The 16,191-nt window shown below is 37.3% G+C and overlaps 1 protein-coding gene across 1 annotated transcript; it reads right to left on the bottom strand.

The window, feature by feature from the left end:
• Positions 1-16: 16 nt before the first annotated feature.
• LOC139953031 (AN1-type zinc finger protein 4-like) lies at positions 17-15,990 on the bottom strand. Its single transcript, XM_071952421.1, has 9 exons — positions 15,384-15,990; positions 14,382-14,457; positions 12,695-12,762; positions 11,056-11,245; positions 7,554-7,701; positions 6,563-7,264; positions 6,079-6,130; positions 5,244-5,376; positions 17-4,135 (listed from the first exon to the last, which is right to left on the bottom strand). Exons 1-9 carry the CDS (start codon positions 15,520-15,522, stop codon positions 4,000-4,002), a joined length of 1,644 nt encoding a protein of 547 aa, XP_071808522.1. The 5' UTR covers positions 15,523-15,990; the 3' UTR covers positions 17-3,999.
• Positions 15,991-16,191: the final 201 nt, after the last annotated feature.

The following is a 16,191-nucleotide window of genomic DNA, read 5'->3' as shown; positions in this document are numbered from 1 at the left end:
AACACAGACACGAAGATCATGAGCTACTTGTATTTTAATATTCTGAAATTGATTTGCCTTACAATTATTGTTTCAAAGTGAGAGGGAAAAAATTGTTTTAATGCATAATACATAATGGCACTTGACTTTTAAAACAATGGATCATGATTAATTTTGAAAAGGGGAGGAAAGAAACAAAATTAGAAAACCTTTTTAGGCGTTTCATCATACTATGTCTGTTTTTCAATACTCTATCAAAACGTGCCAAATGATGAGCCATTGTTAAAAAAGTGTGCCAACACCAAAGAAGCAACTTACTGTTTAACTGAATTTTTAAATCCCCAAAAATGCTCTCCCCTTTTATTTGATTCAATCAAAATTTTAAAATTTGTGGAGTACTGAAATGACACTCGCAACAAAAAGTTCAACAATCATTTTGCATTTAGCAAAGTTAATTTTGAAAATATACAAGTGTTTCCAAATTGACCACAAACACGAAGAATACTGTTAAATGCATGTGATTTATCTCAATTATGACCAGATACTAAAAAACGAACACAAGAAGTATTTTTGTTGTTTTTGAAAATTTAAATGATGCAATGGCCAACATGGAAACTTTTTTGGTAGAGCTTTAACCAAATGCAGCGTTTTGTCCAAATCAAGCATCCATGCTGAAGATTTGTTCCCAGTTCATTTTGTTTTAATTGCATGTTCCTTTTTATGTTTGTTAGAAAAAGTGCATAATGCACATTAATATATTTTATCAATTATCTTTCCTCAAATGTGCACTACACTGTCACTGTGTTGTTTAAGTAGGCGTTTAAACTGCAGGGAAACAGTGAGGGCCCAGATTAACGTACAAGCCAAGGCGTATATGCCAAACTTAAGGAACAAGAAATGTACATTAAAAAAATGAACTCATTAAAAAAATGAAGAGTACCATCCCCTGAAGTACCCGCAACTTTTCATATTTGACAATCATAAATACTTCATAAAACACCTCAAACCTCAGTTTAGTTTCACTGATTTGATTTGACTTTTGCCTGCTCATTCTTTGACCTGTTTTTAATGTCTGGTCACAGTTAAGCAATAAACTAGTCATAAGTGAAAATCAAAAATGAAATATATCACAGTAAACTGCTTAAACACCATTGTGCCGTTATCCCACTGTAAGCTATAACAGTGTGGGCTTTGCATGTACTCTTACGTATCCTCATTATTCTGTAATGAATTTAAACTTGGAACTCATCTTTAACTTCATCTTTAACAAGTTTTGAAATAATTTCAGTTGGATATGAGCATATTGACCAAACAGTTAAGCTTTCACTAGCATCGATTTAAAGTTCACCCAAATAATTAAGATTTCCTTATTTTGTTTTTACAAGTCTTACTGTACACATACTATTTTTTCAAACATTGGTAAATACAGACAAATCAATAAATAATATTTCATTTTAAATGTTTTACTCAAAAACACTTTGCTTAAAATTACAAATCACGATTGTTTTTAATAATGCCGTCAAGCTAGTTGTTGAAGTCACACATTTGAGGCACAAAATAAAAATCATACCTCATAAAAACAGATTAAAAGATAATCTAGAGTACTTTTTTTCAATAAGACTTATAAAAAAGCCAATAGCTTCGCTTCCATACAGAACAAACGATTTGAAAACCCACAGAATAAAAACTCAAACTTGGCTAAGATATGGTCTTAATATAATTATTGACACTGTACAACTGCAATATACAGTATTTCAACACATTAATTTTTTTAATATAAATCAACTGAAGTAGAGATTGTTGAGAATCGTAACAAACCTATCAACTTTCAAATTTTCATGTATCCATTTGTACCTACATGTACTTGCACATGAACTCACTTCTTCTCCATGAAATTTTATAATTTACAAGAGCATATTAGTTGATCAGTTTTACCAAGCCTCCAAGAAGAAGATGCAGCTTTACGTTATACATATTGCTGCATGTGAGCCAATACCTTAAAGCCATTATACACTTTCGGTAAACAGTATTGTCCAAGTCCCACACTTCGTGTATCACAACTTATATATAAGATAACGATCCTGTGGAAATTTAGGCTCAATCGGACATCGGAGTCGGGAGAAAATAACTGGAAAACCCACTCCTGTTTTCGCGCGTTTCGCCGTGTCATGACATGTGTTTATAACAAATCCGTAATTCTCGTTAACGAGAATTTATATTGTTTTACCGTTTTCTCAAAAAGTAAAGCATTTCATGGACTAATATTTCAAGAGAAGTCTTTCACCATTACTTTCTGTAAACCCTGTAAATTATTTGTAAATCTGTGAACTTTTTTTTTTTTTCCTGTACCGAAAGGGTCCAATGGCTTTAACAAACAACAATCATAACAAATGTTTTTTTGACCTATGGGTAACACAGCATTGAAACTACCATAAATGCAACTAATTGAGTAGCCTGAACATCTGACGTCACACTTACGCCAGAGACCTGCCTCCAGACCGGCGTGTACTTTAACCTTTGACCTTCATTCATTTCACATAGAGATATGCAGTCAAATTCTATTGCGGACGTGACAGCAGTGTACTTGTTTGGGCATGGAGAGCTAATGTCACTGCACGTATCCAATGACATCATGGTATCCAATATAATGACTGGATCTGAGAGCATGGACCTGTCTTTATCCCTGCAGATAAAGACAGGAGCCCAGTCTACTGATTGAGTAGTCTCTAATAAAGTTTTGCTCTACTGCTTGGCATCATTCAACTGTTTTTTTTGTTTTTTTAAACTGCAAGCCATGTCAACTTGGGCTATGAGTTGCAGCCGACTGGCTGTGACAACAACGTTGATGAGTAGGACTTTTTGGCATCCAGCAGTGGCCACTGCCATTGCCACTCAATCAGACAGGGCCTTTGGCTCACCAACAATTTGCAGGGAACCAGCCACAAACAGCATACACAACAAGGTATTTGGCTGGTAACCTATTTCTGCCGAGTAAGATTTTGTTACTTAAACTCAAGCAAAACCCAGTGTCCTGGTTAAATTTTACCCTGGGTAAAGGGTTTAAAGGCCTGGGTGGATCTTGTTTCAATTGATTATGGAATGCTAACTGTTAATATAACTATTTGCGAGTACTGACCTCTTGTTCAATGTACAGCGCACTTCCACACAACTATCCTGACTACCATTTTGCGAATAAAAATAGACAACACAGAACGGACTCTCATAATTTTTGCAATTGGTCAGTAGTGAAATAAAGGAAAATGGTAATCCAGTATTTATGCATTTACTTGCTGTACACATTCAATGCTTGATGTGCCCTTTCAGAAATCAATGGCCAATAGTGGGAGAAGCCGATTTGCTCCGTCTGTCTCCAGAAAAGGTAAAAGTTGAAATGAACTGCAATTTCTATATCACTTGTTTCTAAATCATTTTCACACACAATACAATCACTCACAGTTGTAGGTGATGATTCAGTTACCGCCTCCTCCGTTCATACATTTTAAGGTACTGTCATTCTTACTCAGGTATATGTAGTACTAAATGTTGATGGCAAATTTGAAAATGAAAAAGGTGTTCCTTCAAAAAAAAAAATCTTTAAAACAGTTATTTATGAATACAACAACATAAAAAGGCTTTGATATTTATCATGATGGTGCGTATATATCGCAGAAACTAAAATTAGGCATGATATTTTATTGAGTACAAGAGCTGACCTATTCAATAGACTTTTAAGGCCATTTAATAAAATAAAATAACATTTCCAATGGCCAAAAACCCTCAGAAATCAGACTTAAGAGAAAGAATAAAATGCCCGTAAATTAAACACAGGTTTAATAACTCAACAATTGATATTATGTAGTAAGAAAACCAAGTTTAAAAGGTATTGTTTTTATGTAGTACCATAGATTACATTACCTGCAACTAGACAAACATTGACACAAATTCATCTCTCAACCATCTCTACTTCAGTGATATCCAATATTCCCATAATATTTGTTGTGTGACTTTTTTTAGATAAGCCTAAATCTTGGGCAACTTTGGCGCGCTGACGAGGGGATTGCTCTGCTCGAGTATCTTTCGTCCCTCTGTTTTATAGTCGTAGCCGCAGTGGTGGGCTTCAGCATAGCGGTGGGTGGCGCAGAAGTTGTGACCGCACCTGAAAGTAAGACAAAACCAAGAATAAACAACGGATCTATAAGCATTTTCGGCGACACTTTTTCCCAAATGACATCATTGAGGTTTGATAGACAAAGTAAAGGGCTAGTTGCACAGTTAATGATGTCATATTGACCACGTCAAGGCAATAATTTGGAGTAATTTTCTACAAGACTATAGAGCTGGTAGCTTAAAATGTACACTGAACCAAATAAAAGACTCTGGCCCAAGGCAGGATTCGATCCAAGGTCCAAAGGGTGTCAAGGCAGGGCAAGATACCACTTGGCCAATCTGGGCTCGAAATCACAAAGCACTAAGATTCAGCTTCAGATGAGTTGTCATTCTCACCTTAGTGATTTGTACTGTGACATAATACACGTAATAATAATATCGTAGTCTTTTATAGCGCACGTATCTACCAACAAGATACTCAAGGCGCTTAGTATATACATCCCACTTTGCTTAGCAACTAGAAGTAAAACACATCTATAGTTCAATCTTAGGTTATTGTGACATCGAGCCCTGGGGCCGATTTCACAAAGAGCTCGTACATACATCATAAAAAATGTTTTATATACCGCCATTTCATCAAGACCACAGCGGTTTGTGATGATACAAAGAAATGATGAAACAGCTTGAAAATTAACAGCCAAACAATCATTATGGGAACAGGTGCAGGTGTGATTTCAGATGCTTCTTGAAAATATGAAGTGAATCAGTAGAGCTCAGAGATGGGGGGGAGACTATACCAAGTTTTAGGGGTGGCAAAAGAGAAGGAATTTTCAGCAGCTGAAGCAAGAGATCTGTGATTTATTTTGTTTTCAACAAGACCGGTAGGTTTGTTTGATGACTGAAAGCCAACTCTTCCTGGGGTGTACAAAACCAAGCACGATTTTAAATATGCTGGGGCCAGATCATTAAGGTATTTGTAAACGAAGCACATGGTTTTATATTGGACACGTTCCACTGATTGACCTTAACTGCAAATCAATCGTAGTTGCTTAGTAAAGTGTGATGTCACATTACAAATCACTATGTCGATACCGACATCTCATCTCACGATAAGCCCTGGTCCCCATGCAATGATTACCAATGGTATTAACAATTACCTGCATTGATAACTGGTTGCTAGTCCAGTTTTCTTGTTGCATAAAGAGCACCTTTTACTTGTCTTTTTCTTTGTTGTTCCTAGTGAAGTTGGTTTACTACTGCTGACTGGTGGAAGGCGGTGACTTGGAGATACTACAGTGAGAATGACGAACAATAATTTCAATATGAAACAGACCAAAATAATAAATTCATATTTTCTCAATTATGATTTTTCTTTTTCTTTTGAAAATAGCTCTGGGTATATTCTGACAGTTTCTGTTCATTTCTTAGAACCTTGTAATGTTAGTAGTAAAGCCTGTGCTTGTAAGCTTGCCACTTTTCCAAAGGCCATCATGTCATCCAAAACTTTAGAAAAACCTTTGGAACTTAGTGAATGAAGCACGATACAACCTTCCATTGCGTGGACACCTTTGTATCATTAACAAATATCCTTTATAAGGGAAGATTTGAAATGCTTTTAATATTTTGGCAGGTACCTTTCCGCAACTGCCCCTGCACCATACATTACCCTTCAAAAGAATCTAAAACTAGTCAGTAAATCTTGCAGCTGGGTTTGAATCTCTTATGAGGGTACTAATGGTTCTGGTTAGAGAAACTGCTGTTAAGCTCTTGATGTTTCATGTGACAAGGTTCATCTTCAGAAAAAGAAAGATGAACACAGAAACTGTTGAAAACATCAGGAGCTAAGAAGCAGCAGCTTTGCTCAGAAGCCAACACTCTTTCAAAAGAGATTTATACATAGTTGTCCCCACAAGACTTACTGGTAATAGTTAAGGGATATTGTTCAAAGCTTTTAGCATCACTTTTATTTGGGAATTCACTTGCAGTACTTACAAAGTCGTCCATCACGAGTGCCAGATAATCTTCCTCGTATACTATGTGCAGACTGCAGAAAGAAAGAAAGACAGCTGTTAAGTTTTTAGTGGGAACTAAATGCATTTTTTTTCTTTTATAGCGTTGTCAACTGTGACCGAGAGGTACCTATCAGCAATGTTTTACCAGGATTACTTTCTAGCAACGTACATGATTGTGCAATGTTTGAAGTGGAGGGGAAGCCCTAATGTTTTAACCATAGCAATGAAACTGATCATCAGCCATAAACTGCTTTTCTTTAAATTGCAAATAAAATTATACGAGTCATTACTGCAGTAAGAGCATACACAAGATAAAAGTGTGACCCAAAAAATCCATGTTACTGACATATACTGACATTTTCTTCAATCTACTCAGGCTGAATTTTTGAATTATGGTATGTAGAAATTTTGTTTGCAAATGTACCAAATGGTGGTGGCTTTCGTGAAACGAATCATGTACTTACAATTAAATTTGTTCTCCTCTCAGGAGTTTGTATCCTGTCTCCATTACTGGTATTCTTTAGTGCCGTGGATGTGGTACTATTCAGGGCCTGACTAAGCGCCATGGCCCCTGACGCTCCAGCCCTCACCCTCCCGCTACTCTTTCCAGTGTGTAAGTCTCTTGGGGCACCACAAACAATATCATTAATTTTGCCGTCCCTGTTAGCCTGGTTAACGAGTTCTGTAACCAGGCGGGCTTCGGCCTTCACACCACTCCGTTCTCTCCCCCGTGCATCAGCTGATGACGTTAGCACCTGTTGAACTTTGGAAGATGTATTCGGACGCATTTCATGCATTACAGTTGCCGTTGAGGAAGGCAACATGTTTCCTAGATTTGTGTATGACCGGTGTAGACGAGCGCTTGTAAGCGATTCTAAAGTACGACAAGAAGAAGGCGGTACAGGGCTGTGACATTTGTCTGACGTGCGCAGACGACGTTCAGCCCGACTTGCAGATCCCGCAGCACAGTCTACAGCCTCTGTTGTCGAATCTAAGTTAGTCTTTACTTCCACAGGACGTGTTCCTGGTTTAAGAGCACCAACTGGGGGAAGGGGATTGTTCTTGTTCAGGAGAGGTGGTGATTTCTTCTTGGTAGTGGGTAGACGCCTTCGGACCGCTGTACTTTTGGGACGTACTGTTGTGGGTGGATGAGGTGTTTTATGTTTCTGCAATAGCAATTAAAAACAATGTTATCATTGCTGTAGTAGAGGCAATGGGAAGTTGGTGAGAGTGACTTAAAGTACAGAAGCAGAAACCAATTGTTTGTCCTTTTGGTTGGCAAAATGAGGTAACATCGTGCTGTTTTTTTATGCGCTACTATTCATCTCTTAATGCACATCTCTATGGAGTTTGTCATCCAATAGGTTCTGTACGCATGCACGAATGTAAAGCATATTTCATGGGAAGGGTCTATTCATCTTGTGTAAAAAAAGCCATTTTGAGAGATTTACCAACCTTTTTCCCAATGGACAGAGTCTCCATCTTGGCACGGAGGAGTTTCATCTTGCTCATTGTGACGTCATTCTCCACTGATTGTTCCTCGGAGGGTAGCCTTCCTTCATCTTCTTCCTCCTCATACATGTTGTTGTACATTGACGCACCACTGCAACAAACCCATGAGACAAAATACAAGAGTTAGGCTTACTCTACAATATTTCCAGCAAAAAATAAAGCATAGATAATAATTATAATAATAAGTCTTCACTCCTGATGCTCCTGGCGCTGCAACATAGTACTTCCTGTAAGGTTTGTGGGACCATTGGATTATGTTTGAACTGAGACCTATTCTTAAAACATGTTATGGTTACCAAATGCTTTGCCGGAAAATGCTGCCTATCAAACCAGGGGCCGATTTCACAAAGCAATAAAATTCATCGCAAATCTTCCGTATCACCATAGTGATTTGTATTGTGACATCATGTTTTACTTAGCAACTACGATTGATTTGCAGTAACCATCAATATTAGATCTTTGTGAAATCGGCCCAGGACCCTGCTTACATAAATAAATATAGATGCAATGACTACTACATGTACTTTCACAAAAACTTGTTATGCTATTTTGTTGATTTCTAGTAAAAAACATTTATAAAACAGAATTGGTGGTTCAATGATTCAAAAATGGTAAAAACTAGTTTGAAATGAAGTTTATGATTGAAGAAAGGGGTATGATGTTATTGTTTATATTGGAGAAGATGAAACTTGTTGCTGGCTCATCTTGATGCAAAGATCCGGGCAGGAAGCAATAGTCTCCAGCGTGTAAGTGGTTCCACACTTGTATGTAATCTTAAACTTTGGGATTTCGGATTTTAACTTGTTGTGTTATATTACTAATCCTGTACTTTTATAATCTAAAAATGAAATAATTCACCCACTCTTTATGAGTCTTTAATGGTAATCCTTACAAATACTAGCAAACTAGCAAAGGGAATGTTTAAGAACAAACAGATGTATTTTTACACATGTTGAGTGGAAACCAAATGTCACAAATGACGCACATCGGCTTTAAAAGCATACTTTCAAGTGAAAGCATGTTATTTGTAAAGCTATAGAAAGCTGTAAACAAAGATTTAGATTTTTAAATGGCTTTAAATGGCTTTTGTGCTTAATCCTCACTGTTACCCATTATATAATACTCACAATACCAGAAATAACATTTACAGGTAATATGTATATTTACAGTATTTGACCGGTTAATGCAGTTTGTATGTGATGGGATGGATATTGTTTCCATATTATAAAGCAGGGCTCAAATTTTATACAGGACCAAACGCCCGAGGCCAGTAGTGTCGGACTAGTAAAATCATAAGTGGACAAGTCCATCAGTCGTGTGTTTTTCAATACCTCACTGTGTATAATAATTCCTTGAACAAACAAAATTATGTTCAAATGTTGACTTTTGAGTGAGTCTGATGAAATATACCTTTCAACTCTATTGGAAAATGAAGTGTACTTAATAACCATTGCTTCTTGTTCTAGAAAGAACAGTGTCAGGAAGTTTTTTCTCCTTTTAATTTTGGTATAGTAAAAAGAATTCTGCTCAAGTACCCACAATAACCAACAAGCCCTTTTGTCTTGACGATCCCCCACACGGATTGTTTACAAAAAATAATCTCTCGGAATTCACAATGGTCCATACTTTGTGAATTGTGAACCTCCATACCCAAAACCTTTATCAGATTCAAACTTGTGGATGAATAACTATGTCGTTTTCTAGCAAAGTTTTGTCAAAAAATTAGCTCCCCAGTGCTCTTAACTAAGAAAATTTGTTTTGTTTTTTTTGTCTTAAACTTGTAAACTGCCTGTAATAACTACATGCTATAATAATTTGTCTTTGTTTCTATTTTATTAAGCAATGTACAGTACACTGTACCCTATCATGTGTACTGTATACAACACATGTGTTCTATTTCTAGACGTCAATACCTGTGACCACAACACAATCACAACAAGTTCTCAGATTGCTAAGTAACCACACAAAAGTTTCACACAGAGATCAAGCTGAGATAATCTCCAACCCCAATCATGAAAGATCAAAGAAAAATCAATATTGGTTCCAGCATTGTGCTCCCCCACCACCAACTAAGGACACAACTGACCACACAAAGGAAATGGACTCCACTGACCAGCCACAAGTATACAAACTCTAATAAAAGGGACAAGCAAGAGGTCAGGGTTGGACTTGGTTGTAAATAAACAAAGTGACAACTGTTAACAGTGAGTTTTATTGTTGGCCTTGCTTTTAGAAAATGTAGGTATTATCTATCATTTTCAAAGTTGTTACTCCACTGGTGTATGAAGCTCCTTGACTGGCGATCAAGGACATACTCAAATATCAGGGCTAGAATTTTAGGAGAATATCCACTAGACTGCAGGGTTTGTAGCTCAAAACGTTTACTGGACCAGAGAGATTATTAGGCCTACAACTTACAAGACCAGAATCAAAATGAGAAGAACACTGATCTACACGGTTTCACATTGAAGATGCTTTTAGAATAAGGCCTAAAAGTAGATGTCTTTTTCTTACGTGCATTCAATAGATATTTGTACTAAAAAGGGCCAACTAGTCAAATTAAAAAACACAAGACCATCGAACTTGTACGGTCGTCAGTTTACTGGCCCAACGCTAAGATCACTGGCCTCGGGCATGCAGTTCAGTGTTTATTTCGAGCCTTGAATATGGGATAAAACTGATGAAGATGAACAAAATAAAAATACAAGTTCAGTATTTTGTATTCATGTTTTGCAGGACTCAAGCATTTCAGAACCATTTCCACATGGGAGCAGTAGGATACAAAATCTCAGGATTGAGAATCCAAAAGTTTAATCAAGCAGAATAAGCCTTTATAAACAGACTCTGTTTTGGTCTTAAAACTTGTGGACGATAACTTGTTTTGGCGTTACCATTAAACATATCAATTTGGTTAAAGCCAATTACCCTTCTTTCATGGTCTATTCCAAGTACACATATAGGCCTAAATAAAAACTGCTCTTAAACCAGCCACCAAAAAAAGTAACTACTGAAAGTACATTTATATCTGTTTTCTATAACACCACCCTTTTCAGATTTGTTTTTCTACTGCAGACTTCAAAAACAATCACATTGATCTATTTCTCATCATATTTCTCAAGCAGGTAGAACACACTCAGGCCTGATACACGGAGACAACGAAGGCTATTGCCTCCATGACCCCCTGGTCACTGCCTTGTGCCCTTTCTACAGTAGAAATTCACAATTTCCATATAGGGTGCCCTTTACCTACAAGGAGAAAATGCCTTGGTGCCCTTGCCCTTTCAAAATGAAGCATATATGTATATAGGCAGCACACTGTTCAAACCCCCAAATAAATTCAATACCCTGTTTTTTTTACTAGAAAACTACATAACATCTCATTTAATTTGGTTAACCTTGTCAAAATTCCATGAAAGCTGAACTCAATTTGCTTTTGTTTTCGTACCTCAAGGACTCTGATAACGGTGTTAGAGTGCCATCTCCCCGGTCTACGACTCTGAAGAAGTTTAGCTGGTCTCCCTCTCTAAACACTAATAATGTCACCTGCCGGTTACCGGGGAGTTTCTCCCAAATTTCATCTCGGTTTGCCTCCATGTATTCGGCCATCTCACGTATGGCTGGGTCCTCCATAGGAACTTTAAAGAGAAAACATGTTAGAAAATTTTAAAAGATTTATTCAATAACTTCAATAAATCTACAATATAACTTGCATTGACATTAATTTAAAGCCATTAAACACTTTCGGCACAGAAAACAAAACAAAAAAAGTTCAAAGATTTACAAATAACTTACAGGGTTTACAGAAGGTAATGGTGAAAGACTTCTCTTGAAATATTATTCCATGAAATGCTTTACTTTTTGAGAAAACATTAAAACAATTATCAATTCTCGTTGTCGAGAATTACAGATTTATTTTAAACACATGTCATGACACGGCGAAACGTACGGAAACAAGGGCGGGATTTCCTCGTTATTTTCTCCTGATTGAGCCTAAATTTTCACAGGTTTGTTATTTTTTATATCAGTTGTGATACACGAAGTGTGGGCCTTTGGACAATACTGTTTACCGAAAGTGTCCAATGGCTTTAACATTAGTATGAAAATCAATCAATACTAAAAACTTATATCTGGAAAGCAAGTTTTTTTTAAATGTCTTTCTAAAATTGAAATATTTTGGTACAGTCTCCACTTAACAAACAAATGTGCAGCATATTATTTGCTGATGTAAAACCAGTCAGTCATAAGCAAATTGTGCAATCGCACACTTGAAATTTAATCCTACTTGGTAAGATTAAATTCAGGAGAGTAGAAGTGGAAACCATTTGACTGAATTTCCCAAGGGAGGACCAATTGCTTTTACACACTTGTTGTCTCCTAAAGCACTTGGGGAAGATTTTTAGATAGAACTAAATAAAGATTAACAAGAGAGAACAAGCTGTAAGAAGTCTACACCCTGGCCAAAATGCTTCCCAGATTTTTAATGGTTTCCCCACAGATTCTTTAGTTTCACTCCCTCAGGCAGCCGAAATTCACCCAAAGGATCATTTGAGGAGTTGGACCAGGTTGTGGACCAGTAAGCTAAGCCAGCTCAACAGATAAAACTCTAGAGGATAATCCTAAAGTATAAACGACAGGGCAACAGAAGAACTGTCACACTTAAAAGGAGAGTAACTTAAGTCTCACATTCAACAAGAAGTTAACCACACACAATGACACAAAAGCATTCACCACAGTTAGACACAGATTTGTCTGCGGGAATTATCATGGAGAACACAAAAACAGTTTCAGAGGACATTCCTAATCTCTAGGTAGTTTCAGTTAAAGTTTGCTGTAGGGTGTTTCTTAGAATGTACAGTTCCTTGACATGAAGGACTAGATTAAGTCAGAGAATAGTTTGGCCTACAGTCTAATGAATACATGAATTTGTAATTCGTTCTGGAGGGAGAGGGGTGCTACAGGTGTTTGTATTCCCTAACTGAGTCACTTCAGGTACCATATGGTAAATTTAGCTCGGTCACAGTTATTATCCATGTACACAAAATAAGGTACAATAAATCAAACTATTAATTCAATGGATGACTTACTCCTTCTGGTGTTGATAGGCCCACCCCTCATGGCAAGTACCAGTTTGAGAGAACTGCTCGGCGGAATTCTAACAAAGAAATTGAAGAGAAAGAAACAAATGGTAGTTTAATTTAAACATAGGCACACATTTTGATGAGATGTTTAACTCAGTATAGCTAACTTAAGCAAGCATGACAAACCAAAGTATGGGCTGGTACATGTAATAAAGAACTTCTTTTATGGCATAGGAAATAATCAATTACTAACACACATGGCACTAACACATCTTAAGTATACGTGTAAGATGTTCCACAATTTTTTGTTTGTTTTTTGATTAACTCAAACCATGACAACTTTTAAAAACACTGTCAGATTTTGCACTTAGTGACTTTTTCAAACCAACAATGCCAAATATGAGCATCTGATCCATCATAATCATGTGTGTCAAGTTTGGTGTCTAGAAACCCATCTTCTTCTACAATGTTTTTCCATGGTTTTTCCAAGTTTGAAGTATCAGACGAACAAAGCTTACTAATTGGGGAGACAATCAGACAAGGTGCCAAATCATTACTTAAAATGCCAAAGACTCACTGAACAAAACCTTGATTTGTTTCAGCTTAAACGACTTATTTTGTGAATGAGAACAGTTCAACTTTAGGGTTTCTACAACAGTGAGTCATGTGGTACACGGGCAAGAAGATGCAACAAAGGAAAGGTGAAGGTACCTTCCAAGGTAAAATGTAGAAAAACATGCAGTTAAAACTCTGAGATGTTAACATGTTTTCGCTGTCCAAATGGACCACCCAAAGAACCGCAAGGGCAAGTATGAACACCTACAAGCTATTATGGTCCTAATTGTATACAATTAATGTGAGCGTGTATTTTATTTTTAGCTATGTACACAGTCACACACACACTTGTAGTTTAGTGTGCACAGTGTACATGTACTAAAGGAGCTCAACAAAATCTGTGAACAATCTCTGTTGTGTATTGGCAAATAATAATGAACACGCACAAAAAAATGTATAATAGACAAATAGTAAATGATCAACTAAACAATACTAGTGGAGCAAGGCTCAAGTACTTTTGATACAAAGATAACACCCCATAAGGTACCATAGTGCTGATTTAGGAAAGCATATTGTACGAATGGTATTGCAAATATCACAGAGTTGATTTACAAGGAAAATTGACCTTTCTCTTCTTAAGGGCTAAAGTGATTTGATCTCTGGGCCATAGAGTTGCTCTTTATTTGAGTTACATGAAGTTGTGTCAAAGTGCCAAAACTTACATAAAAGGGTGCGTGTTGTGGACCAATTGCACGGTATGCACCAACTTAACATGCTATTTTGGCTATAAAACCTCTCAAAGTAAATGTTTTTTTCACTTATAAGTTTCAACTTGTAAATAGATTCTACGTGTAGGTTGTTGCTAGGCAATGCCTTAACTTAACATTGCGTATACATTTTATGGTTTATGAAAAATGACAGCTAATTCATTGAATTTAACAAGGGAGACAATCACAGCCCTTGAATTTCATTCATTTTGTAAAGGACAGTTCAATTGGAAAATCTGATGGTCTTTAGGAAATAGGTAACAAACACTTTTAAAAACCGCATCCTCCTCTTTTTGGAAAAAACATGGACGATCAACTAGTACATTTTTGTTCTTGGCCTAACTAAGCAACAAACAACAATAGAACCATACCCATAGTCATGTAAGCAATAGTCATCCTCCAGCTCCACAGATCGCCATATAAGATGCTGCTGACTTATGGGAATTCCTGCATGAGTGAAAACGAAATAACAAACAACTTACAAAATGAACACATTTCAATTTACAGACACATTTCCCGCCAAATGCAGTTCATGACATTTGTTGACTGCAAGAAAATTGAAATGCTGATTGGTGTGTTGCTTTACATGTAGTTAACTACATAGCCGTAATATTTAGCCTTTGAAAACCAGTAGGAACACGTTTTCAAGTACAGGAAGTACAAGTAGACCTAACTTACATACATTTATAGACTTTTCATGTAATATAAACAATCTAACTGATTTGCAAGGGGCCACAATCTCAAAAACAAAAAAAATACAAACATGGATAATAAATATTTCAAATAAACTAAAACTTTTATCGGGGTTAGCACTGTTAGGTGTAGTGTTGCAACCAGAACATTATTCTTAACTCTTTCAAAAAACAAAAAGCTGTTATGGTGAATTAATGAATCTATAGACCAATTACAGGGGTCGAAATTGCCACTAGCCCGCTAGCCCGGGACTACCAGATTTACAGCCGGGCTACTGATTTTTCCAGTTTGATAGCCCGACGGGCTAGTGGTAAAAATGGGGCAAATCTGGTGACTAGCTGTCAAAATTGTACGAAATTGTACATGTTGGACCAGATTAACCGTTGCCGCTCGAACCGATCTCGTAACCCTCCGGCCTGGCGGCCATCGGGAGGAGGGTTACGTTAAATGCCTGCTCGCCAGTTGGAAATATGGCAAGGTATTTTGCAACACCCCTTTCACAGAATGGTTGGTTCATTTTTGTTTTCTTCCATGTGACTCGGCAGACGGCAAAGCCTCCCAAATATTGTTTCTATCTTGAAAGAAGCAAGGAAGAAGTGACAGTGTTCTCAGATCCACTCCACTCGTTCATACCGTCATATCTGATATCATAATAATGATAATGACATGTATGACCGTACCTTCCAATCTTTGAATCTTCGCTTTCACCGAGATGACGGTTTCGAACGGAGACACTCGAAGCTCGAAAACAGTACCCGTCAGAGTCTCAATAAAGAGTTCCATGATGTCAGCGTATTCGGGGTACTCAAAATACTCCATCCCGGTAGATGCCGTTAACTGTCACTGAACATGCGACTAACTGTTGATGGCGACACACCAAACGTCGACATTCTCAATCTGATTCTGTTTCTGCCAAAGAAACTAGTGCCCGTGGGTGTACTGTCTACATTGAAGAAACTTCCAATGAGTGCCAACTGACTTTGCATGCACTGAACAGTGATGTCGTCAAAATTCCCAGTCGATTTAATACGAGCAAATGTATTTTCCCACGCCTCTTTCACGTCTTCGTCCAGCTTCTGCTCCCATACTTGTTATATTACCTCTGCCGTATTTTGTTAGGAAGTAAAGAGGCAGCCCATCGTTTTCAACCGCCTTTCAGTCGCCCCATTTTCCACAAATTATCCTTACAGAATCAGGGATCAACCACACGACTCTCATAAACCGCAGAGCCACCATTAAAATCCTTTGCATGCATGAAAAAAATAGCTGCGGAATGTTTTCCTCATAATATACCGCTGGTTCCGTTTCAACTTTCCTTTGGTAGTGCGCTGGTTGGGCGTTTTGCGATGAAGCACTACCAGCTAAACAATATGAGACGAATGTCAAAGGTACCCGGATGAACATCTCCATTAGCAACCAAGTCACGTGACGTAGTTAAAGTAGTGCATGGGATGGGGCGCGCGCGCGTTATTTTTATACGCAGGCTAG

Source organism: Asterias amurensis, chromosome 21 (assembly GCF_032118995.1).
Source record: "Asterias amurensis chromosome 21, ASM3211899v1".
In the NCBI taxonomy this organism is placed as follows: Eukaryota; Metazoa; Echinodermata; class Asteroidea; order Forcipulatida; family Asteriidae; genus Asterias; species Asterias amurensis.
Note: the sequence above shows the minus strand (reverse complement) of the source record. Positions and strands in the feature narration are given on the sequence as shown.

Excerpts from the sequence above, each read along its gene's own strand:
- LOC139953031 (XM_071952421.1), bottom strand. The coding sequence starts at position 15,522 with ATGGAGTATTTTGAGTACCCCGAATACGCTGACATCATGGAACTCTTT. Across the intron at positions 11,246-12,694 it reads GCCTATCAACACCAGAAGGA|TTCCTATGGAGGACCCAGCC; the intron begins GTAAGTCATCCA and ends TTCTCTTTAAAG. Across the intron at positions 6,131-6,562 it reads AGAGGAGAACAAATTTAATT|TCTGCACATAGTATACGAGG; the intron begins GTAAGTACATGA and ends TTCTTTCTGCAG.